Raw genomic sequence first — 9,135 nt, 5'->3', positions numbered from 1 at the left:
TATACCTGTGTGTGTGTGTATATACCTGTGTGTGTGTGTGTGTATATACCTGTGTGTGTATATACCTGTGTGTGTGTGTGTGTGTGTGTGTGTGTGTGTGTGTGTGTATATATATGTATATATGTGTGTGTATATATATATATATATATATATATATATGACACTATACTTACTCCACCTGCCCTGACAGGCTCCAGCCAAACCTGCCCCAGTAAAGACTGCTGCTAAATCGAGCAGTGAAGACTCTTCATCTGAAGACGAGGCTCCGCCCAGCAAAAAAACAAAAGCAGGTATGTTTTTATGCTTTTTTTTTTTTTTTTCACATATTTTAATACCCTTATATCCTCGATGGCTTCCACACACAATGTGTAGGAGCCAAAAGGGACGAGTTAAATTAGTTGTTGATAAAGTATACTGTTAGATTGTTGCAGCAGCATATCCTTTATTTTTGTTGTTGCAGCGTAGTTTAACGCACACACACGTTGCCCTTCTATTCATCCGTCTGCTTTTTGAACATTGGAGTAGGTTCGATTGCACTGGCAATGAGAGCACAGCTTTCATTAGTTTTTAACATGTTACTGACATGCTCCTGTTAAACAGCGCTACATGGAAACATAGTTAAAGATTTTTTTTTTATACAGGATATAGAGTAGGAGTCTGTCCTGTTATCTTTCCACCTGATGGGAAGTAGTCTTAGTGTTTCCTTTTCAAAAAAGTTGAAACATTTAAACTTGCCAGCACCTTTTTTGGAGTCCATAATTATGATGCTGACACACCATAGTCCCTCCTCCCCAACACTGCTCATTCCTCGCCGTGCCCATTGCCTCCTTCACATCCATGGCCAAGACCGCCCACCATGTTTGTCCTATATGAAGACCAGACAATGTCAAAAGCTAATCCTAAGTGCCTAAAATACTGTACAGAGGCCCTGAGGTCCATGTTTCCTTTGTCTTGATAGGAGCATACAGTGCAGTCCCACCTCCTGCTTCAGTCCAGAAGGCACCAGCAGCCAGGAAGGCCAAGGACAGCGACTCGTCAGACAGCAGTGACGAGGAAGAAGAGAAAAAAGTAGCCGGTAAGAGGGGCCCACCTTTTCCAACTTGAAGTATCTGTGTTGTTAATGGCATGTCTGACAGCATTGTAATCTTCAGCAAAACCTGCACCGGCAAAAACCCCGGCTGCCAAAGCGGTGGTGCCCAAACCCGCTGCAAAGAAGCAGGAGTCTGAGAGCTCAGGTAATAATCGGTACATCAAATCATCTGTACATTTTTGTTATCCGATGGCAAACGTGACAAATATCATTCCTCATGCTCGTGTCTTTCCAGATTCAAGCTCCGATGAAGAGGTGGCAAAGAAGCCTCCAGCCAAAGTCACCCTAGCTAAAGCTGTCCCAGCGAAGCCTGCCGCAGCCAAGGCTGCACCTGCTGAAGAGGAAGACTCCTCAAGTTCAGAGGACGAAGAGGAGGTGAAGAAGCCTGCGGCGAAGGTGACTCCTGCTAAAGCTGCTCCAGCTAAACCTGTTGCAGCTAAAGTCACACCGGCTAAAGAATCCTCCTCAGAAGACGATTCCAGTTCAGAGGAGGAGACGATGGCAAAAAAGCCTGCAGCTAAGCCTGCAGCTAAGCCTGCAGCTAAGCCTGCCCCGGCCAAGACTACCCCAGCTAAAAAAGACGAGTCCTCGAGCTCAGGTAACAGACTTTTGAGCATGTGAGCTCGGCATTTCTGTAAAAGTGATTATATTACTTGTAATACCTTAAATTTATGTGAAACTCTTCGCTTTGTTTAACCAATTTGTGGAGGGATCAAGGCTAGTATTCATGAAAGTTCATCATGAGAACTGTCTGTTATGAAATGATTTCCATTATTTCCCCTGCATTGTTACATACCAGTTTAGTTTTTGCCAGTTTAGTAGCTTCAGCTAGCTAATACTAACTACAACAGTCCAGTAATAAATTCTACCATCATGAAGGATCAAATGTTTTGTTGTAACTGTTTGGCTGAACATGGTGGTAGGATTTGTTGCAGGGCTGTTTAACACAGTATTAGATTTAGCTGGGTGTACCCAATAAACTGGCAACTTAGTGTACATTACTGTCTATTTACAAAATAAAAAAATTTATATTGTCTATTCAGATGGCAGTTCTGAAGATGAGGCTCCTGTGAAAGCCAAGCCTGTAGCTAAGCCAGCATCTAAACCATCTACCCCGGCATCAAAGCCTGCTACTCCTGCAGCAAAGCCTGCTGCAGCAGAAAGCAGCTCAGACTCTGACTCCTCTTCTGAAGATGAAGAACCAGCAGTCAAGGCTAAACCTGCTGTAGCTAAACCAGCTACACCGACATCAAAGGCTGCAAAGCCTGCTACTCCTGCAGCAAAGCCTGCTGCAGCAGAAAGCAGCTCAGACTCTGACTCTTCTGAGGACGAGGAAGAACCAACAGTCAAGGCTAAACCTGCTGTAGCTAAGCCTACATCAAAGCCTGCTCCTCCTACATCAAAGCCTGCTACTCCTGCGGCAAAGGCTGCTGCAGCAGCAGAAAGCAGCTCAGACTCTGACTCTTCTGAGGACGAGGAAGAACCAGCAGTCAAGGCTAAACCTGCTGTAGCTAAGCCTACATCAAAGCCTGCTACTCCTACATCAAAGCCTGCTACTCCTGCGGCAAAGGCTGCTGCTGCAGCAGCAGAAAGCAGCTCGGACTCTGACTCTTCTGAGGACGAGGAAGAACTAGCAGTCAAGGCTAAACCTGCTGTAGCTAAGCCTACATCTAAGCCTACATCAAAGCCTGCTACTCCTGCGGCAAAGGCTGCTGCTGCAGCAGCAGAAAGCAGCTCGGACTCTGACTCTTCTGAGGACGAGGAAGAACCAGCAGTCAAGGCTAAACCTGCTGTAGCTAAGCCTACATCAAAGCCTGCTAAGCCTACATCAAAGCCTGCTAAGCCTACATCAAAGCCTGCTGCTCCTGCGGCAAAGCCTGCTGCAGCAGAAAGCAGCTCAGACTCTGACTCCTCTTCTGAAGATGAAGCAGCAGTCAAAGCTAAACCTGCAGCTAAACCTGCTACACCGGCATCAAAGCCTGCTACTCCTGCAGCAAAGCTTGCAGCAGAAAGCAGCTCAGACTCTGACTCCTCTTCTGAAGATGAAGCAGCAGTCAAAGCTAAGCCTGTAGCAGCTAAACCAGCTACACCTGCATCAAAGCCTGCTACTCCTGCGGCAAAGCCTGCTGCAGCAGAGAGCAGCTCTGACTCCTCTTCTGAAGATGAAGCAGCAGTCAAAGCTAAGCCTGCAGCAGCTAAACCAGCTACATCGGCATCAAAGCCCGCTACTCCTGCGGCAAAGCCTGCTGCAGCAGAAAGCAGCTCAGACTCTGACTCCTCTGACGAGGAAGAACCAGTGAAAGCCAAGCCAGCAGCTAAATCTGCTACCCCGGTCACAAAGCCTGCTGCAAAGCCTGCTGCAGCAGCAGAGGGCAGCTCTGACTCTGACAGCTCAGAATCTGAGAATGAGGCAGCCAAACCTGCAGTCAAGAAACCAGCAGCAGCAGTGGCCCCTGCTGGCACGCCCAAAGCCACAAAGGCAGCTGCAGCTGCAACCAAGAAGGCTGAGGATAGCAGCTCGGACAGCTCGGACTCTGAGACGGAGACCAAGTCCACCCCTGCTAAGCCTGCGGTCGCCAACGGAAAGACGGCAACACCCAAGGCAACAACACCAAGGACCCCAAAAAAGCCAGCAGAGTCGTCATCCAGTGACGGCAGCTCTGACGAGGAAGAAGAGGCCAGCAAAAGTACCGTAAAACCCGCTACACCTGCCGCCACACCCAAGACGACCCCAGCTTCTAAACCTCAGGAGAGCAACAGTTCATCAGAGGAGGAAGCACCAAAAAAAGCAGCCACAGCACCTAACACCCCTGCAGCAAAATGTGAGTCCCAAACAAATACAGAACATGATGTGGCCACTTAACAGGGAAATCAAAAGGTTACCAGCACACTGGATCCCTCAAATAGCCATTACAAGAAATGTTTTCCTGGTCTTTTGAATGTTGCACAATTTCATGCAGCTTAGCTTTATAGAACACTTCTATTGTTGACTGATTCACGATTGTTCTCCACTCAATGAGCAGCACAAGTAACCTTTTTCCTCTGATGTATGCAGGTACCAATGGAAAGAGAAAAAGAGATGAAGAATCCTCAGAAGGGGAAGAGGAAGAGACGGAAGTTAAGACGCCGAAAAACAAGAAAATAACAACTACCCCACAAACGTTTCCTAAAGCCAATAAGAAGGTAAAGCCTGCTACGCTTGAACTTAGTCTTAGCCTGAGTTTTCTGAAGGGGAGGAGCCATAATTTGACAGAATTGACTTGTCTTTCAGACCTCCAACGTACCATTCCGTAGAATAAGAGAAGAAGAAGTAGCGGTGGATCCCCGTCTGCAGGACAACTCTTTTGATGCAAAGGTGAGCTCAGTAACCGCTGTGAGCATTCTTACAACCGCACTACACACCAGGATTGCTGATGTCATCTGATAATTGACTCTCAAACATGTTCATTTGTCTCTTGCTATTCCAGTACGGAGCCAACGGGGACTGGGGCCAGAAAGCCAACGATGCGCTCAGGTTCACAAAAGGCAAGTCATTCCGCCATGAAAAGACGAAGAAGAAGAGGGGGAGCTACCGCGGCGGAGCCATCTCCACCACAATCAACTCCATTAAGTTTGACAGTGACTAAGGACCGTCTCAGTCTGGACCTGGACTCTACTGTACCTGTGATCAGGACTATCCGTTGTCTGCTTCCTCCCTCCCCCCCCATTGGTTTTGTCTCTGATCTGAAGCAAGAGAGTGATCAGTGATTTCAGACTGTACTGGTAAAGGTTGATGTCCATGTGACACTACTACTTATAGCCACTAGGTGGCTGCAGGCCACCTGTTAATGGCAACAATGCCAATGTGCGTTGGGCCCTTTTTTTTTTTTTTTTTTTTTTTTGTGCCTCTTTTGACTTTGTTAACCTGTACTTTATTCTCAAATGCTGAATGTCTTCTCGTTTCTTTCACATTTATCTACGTATGAATGACAGCCATGCATCCCACCTGGTTCTTTATTATGCGGTAACAAAAGGCTATTTTAAATGGATAACATGTTCTTCAGGTTTGTTTGGTTTGTCAATTTTTTATTTGGCCACATGTGAGTGGAGAGGGTTCTGTGCTCCGTTTTGTTTCCTCTTTACATTACACCAACATTTAAAGGAGTAGAACTGAGTTTTATACTGTGTATTTATTACGGTTTATTCCATTTCAATGTTTAGGACCTCGGGTGGTCTTTTCCTCAAGCCATTTTGCTTTGAAACTATTGTTTCTTTTGATAAGATACCTCTTTCAAGCCCTCCCCAATCTGTTCATCAGTGGTATCAAATTTATTCTTCACCAACATAGTCGAGAGTCTTGTGTTTCAGTTATTTGAATGTCCTGTATGAACTGTTATATTTTATTAATTGTTGTAGCTGTAATTAAAACGGAAAAGATTAAATGGTGTGGTTGGAAGACTTTTTTGCTGTTTTACAAACATCGAAATGGGGAAGACTTCAATGTTTTCAGTATGCATCTCCAAATGTCCTATAGTTACAAACATGCATACAATCATAAACTCTGTTATGGAATGATAGTCTACAAAAGATATCAAATCCATCATGTATCTGTTTTTTTTTTTTCTTCATTAAAGAGTATTAGGGAATCAGTCTGTCTGTAGTAGCCGGTTCTTCCTCTGGAGGGGATCCTTACACTTTCATCAAAGCCACTAGATGGCAGTCATGTAGCTCTTTGCACTGCGGTGTCACTTCTCATTACTTGCCATGGGACAGTTTTGAGAGTGGCTGCTAATATGGGTCATGCTCCCCAGAGGCTGGACCTCACACTTCCCATTAACCAAGCCCAAGGGGAGGTAACCCTGATGACATCACCAGGGTAGTGCCCCTTTGACTTACCCGTTTAACCCAAACAAAGGCCATTAGCCCCGACATGCTCTTGGGTCTGAATTGTCTGTTCAGTTTATCTGCCATAGTGTTCAGTGTGGAGAAATGCAAGATGTCTTATTGTTTTACCAAGCAATTAGAGCATCAGACATAAAATAGCTCCGCCTGTCACCGCTTTGTAAACCAGATATAAAGAATTGATGACCTTGTATTCCTTTCAATGCTCCTTTCAAGTAACTCAATTAGGTCTTTTATACAGTTGTATTTTATGAAATATGAAAAGCTCTCCGCCCTCATGTAGGCTACTTTTCTTCCAACATTCACTGGAAAAATATTCACTAACATTAATTCCTCCAATGTTCAGGCTTATCTTTTGAGTTTTTTGGCCAAATTATCTTCATGTAAAAACCAGCAACAGTATAATAATCTGACTTTAGAGATAAAACTTCACCAACCAACTTCTTTTCACAGCTTCGATACTGCCATCACTTTTAATTAAGCCCTGGTGTGACTGTACCTAATCTCGCTCACATTTCTGCAATAATACTAATATCATTTATTTTTGCATTAACTTCCAATACATGACATATGGCCTAATGGAGCGTATACACTCGCTGCATTCAGTGAGAAGAAAAAGCTTAATTCCTAAGCACACTTGACAAACAGCATGTGCATTGTCCATACGGTTTATGAATCCACGGGGGGGGGGGGCTGCCTTCCAGCCACTGTGGAGCCGTTACTGGGCAATTTCGCAGTCCAGATGGAACCGATGCAGAGAGACTCGATGCTGTTGGGCGATTTTTGCTGGCAGCATGTTGGAATCCACGAGCAACTACCAGTTGCTGGACCTTTAGGAGTTTAAAGCAGAAGTAAAGCAGAGTGTTGCTTTGCTGCCGTTAGCGCTGAAATAAATGAGTTGATTAATTAACTGAGAGAAAACGAATTTAACATTTCTTTTTAGAGTCAATTAGTTGTTAGTCATTTATCAAACACTACCACTGGCTTTAGATGATTTTCTGTTTCATATCATGATAAATAGATTTTGGTTGTTTTTTTGACTGTTGGTTGAATACAACAAGTTGACTGCATTTTTCACAATTTCCAAAACAGACTAAAGTGGTTCATAAAACAAACAAAGTATATGTAGATTAATCTCCCATGAACATCACTGTTATCAGCAGCACCAGGTATGATGAAGGAAGTGCTGGTGGGCAAGGCTGTACAGCAGATAAATGAATTGAGTATTGAGTCGCTGTCCAAAGAACACCATGTATCTCCTATTTTGGAGAGTTTAAATTTTTCAGAAAAAATAATTTTACGATCCGTTTGATTGCAACGCCAGACTTAAGCTCTGTCAAGAACACGGGTGAGGAATACCGATGAGAGGCCCTTCAACCTAATCTCCAGCCCAGCAATCGCTGCAGAGTACCACGTCCGTCTGTCAGTCGCAGTGTGTGCAAGAGAGCAAGCCAGCTCGTTTCAGGCCGATGCAGCACAGTGTGTACCAAAGGGGCTGCAGGACAATCTTTAATGGGCAGCAGAGGCCGAGGACTGCCCATTTCAATTAGACAAAACTGCTGACCACTCTTGCACACACACACACATTAGCATCTTCCCCTGGCACACATTCAAAGGCACGTCATACAATCAGCTGAGCAGTTTTGCGCCGAAATGTTCCACCCAATTTCATTTTCACATAACAAATGGCTTCCTCGGTGCGCCATAGATTAGTCTCACTAATCCCCCCACTGTTCTTTCCCCTCAGAGTCAAAGAGTGAAAACGAGCACATGGCAGGACAACAACTTACGAGTCGAGCGGAACACAGTCGCTCATGAATAAAGCGTAATCGGTTTTACGTTATTAAAAACATCTTTAATAGAGCATTTCTTTTGACATCCGTCTTATATAAAGTGTTTCAGTGGGCAATAATTAGAAGAATACACACTTTGAACAGTACATTGTAAAGCAAGACGAGCATCATTGATCTTTTATGGGACAAAATGAAGACTGTTGGAGCGAGAAGACTGGATGAAGAGGCGCCAACAAGATTACAGATGTCTGCTCTCTGTCCCACCAAAGAAATAACAAAATAAAGGGTCTGTTGTCCGTACAGAACAGACTTACTGCAGCATGTATACAGCCGAAGGTCAAATAACATGGATTCCTCTTCCGGCCTTTTGCGGTAAAACGTGTTAAACGCAGATATAAAAGAATAGAATACGGCAGAAATAATAATAATCATTTTATTATATACAAATACCCACGATGCCTTGGAGAGGCATGCTAGAGAAGCCTTTCAGGGACAGAATGCGCTGTGTCAGCATGCTCCACTCACTATATTGATAGTTTGAACTACAGCAACATGCGTTGATGGTTGAAGATGCCCCTCACAGCTGCGGTCCGAATGAGTCCATTGCATTAACGGTCCGTCTGAATGGTTGAGACCTGTTGAAGGTAAACGGTGTTTGATGCTGCTTGACTCACACGCAGTCTCTACTGCGTCTTTGGTACGGCGAAGTCCCAGGCCGTGTCCTGGGCACACTTACACATGGCCCGCACCAGCCGAGTGAAGCCCATGTCCTTGGGTTTCTCCAGCCCACGCATGAGCCGCTGCTTCATAATTGCTATGAACTCCCGATTGCTAAGCTCTCCATTACCTGAGGAAGACAGACAGGGAGAGAGAGGAGGAGGAGGGAGAGAAAGGGTGATGGACAGGGGAGAGATGATGAAATAAAGAAGAGCGAGGGGAGGAGACGACGTCCATTTATTGATGATTTCCACCAGTCAGTCGAGGCTTTATTTGCTTCCATGAATGTAGTCAGCCAGGTACTTACCATCGCAGTCGAACAGAGCGAACACCACGTCACACACGTGGTCCGACAGCTCCACTTTGGCCACGGTGCGGGCCACCTGCTTCATGGTGACTGAGAGAAGGAGGGAGGAAACCACAGAGAGAGAGAGAGAGAGAGAGAGAGAGAGAGAGAGAGAGAGAGTCACCATCTTGTGGAGGAGAATAATAGAGGTGTGTGTCACACAAGCCAGCTCATAAATGACTCATGTGGAGGACATTGTGTGCCAGGCAAACTGCTTGGGATCGATAGCAGGCAGGACTCCCATTCACCGGTAGACTTTATCAGAGAGAGAGAGAGAGAGAGAGAGAGAGAGAGAGAGAGAGAGAGAG

The 9,135-nt window shown here is 45.2% G+C and overlaps 2 protein-coding genes across 8 annotated transcripts in view; one reads left to right on the top strand and one right to left on the bottom strand.

The window, feature by feature from the left end:
• Positions 1-5,532, top strand: part of nolc1 (nucleolar and coiled-body phosphoprotein 1) — a 7,827-nt gene extending 2,295 nt beyond the window's left edge. For 2 of the 4 annotated variants that reach the window (XM_031871918.1, XM_031871890.1), the window contains exons 7-14: positions 191-290; positions 959-1,075; positions 1,152-1,235; positions 1,326-1,688; positions 2,134-3,912; positions 4,146-4,273; positions 4,362-4,445; positions 4,558-5,532. In XM_031871918.1, the coding sequence (XP_031727778.1) occupies positions 191-290; positions 959-1,075; positions 1,152-1,235; positions 1,326-1,688; positions 2,134-3,912; positions 4,146-4,273; positions 4,362-4,445; positions 4,558-4,716 (2,814 nt within the window). In that variant the 3' untranslated portion in view covers positions 4,717-5,532. The remainder of the gene's footprint in view (positions 1-190; positions 291-958; positions 1,076-1,151; positions 1,236-1,325; positions 1,689-2,133; positions 3,913-4,145; positions 4,274-4,361; positions 4,446-4,557) is intronic. The other 2 variants (XM_031871908.1, XM_031871898.1) reach the window with 2 other exon arrangements.
• A 2,272-nt stretch (positions 5,533-7,804) lies between these two features.
• micu1 (mitochondrial calcium uptake 1) overlaps positions 7,805-9,135 on the bottom strand; it is a 28,755-nt gene continuing 27,424 nt past the window's right edge. For all 4 annotated transcript variants that reach the window (XM_031871957.1, XM_031871965.1, XM_031871974.1 and 1 more), the window contains 2 exons: positions 8,789-8,878; positions 7,805-8,611 (listed from right to left, as the gene is read on the bottom strand). In XM_031871957.1, coding sequence (XP_031727817.1) covers positions 8,448-8,611; positions 8,789-8,878 — 254 coding nt within the window. In that variant the 3' untranslated portion in view covers positions 7,805-8,447. The remainder of the gene's footprint in view (positions 8,612-8,788; positions 8,879-9,135) is intronic.

This window comes from Anarrhichthys ocellatus, unplaced genomic scaffold, assembly GCF_004355925.1.
Source record: "Anarrhichthys ocellatus isolate YVR2014 unplaced genomic scaffold, GSC_Weel_1.0 scaffold3, whole genome shotgun sequence".
Lineage (NCBI taxonomy): Eukaryota > Metazoa > Chordata > Actinopteri > Perciformes > Anarhichadidae > Anarrhichthys > Anarrhichthys ocellatus.
The sequence above is the reverse complement of the archived record's forward strand: the minus strand, read 5'-3'. Positions and strand labels throughout refer to the sequence as shown.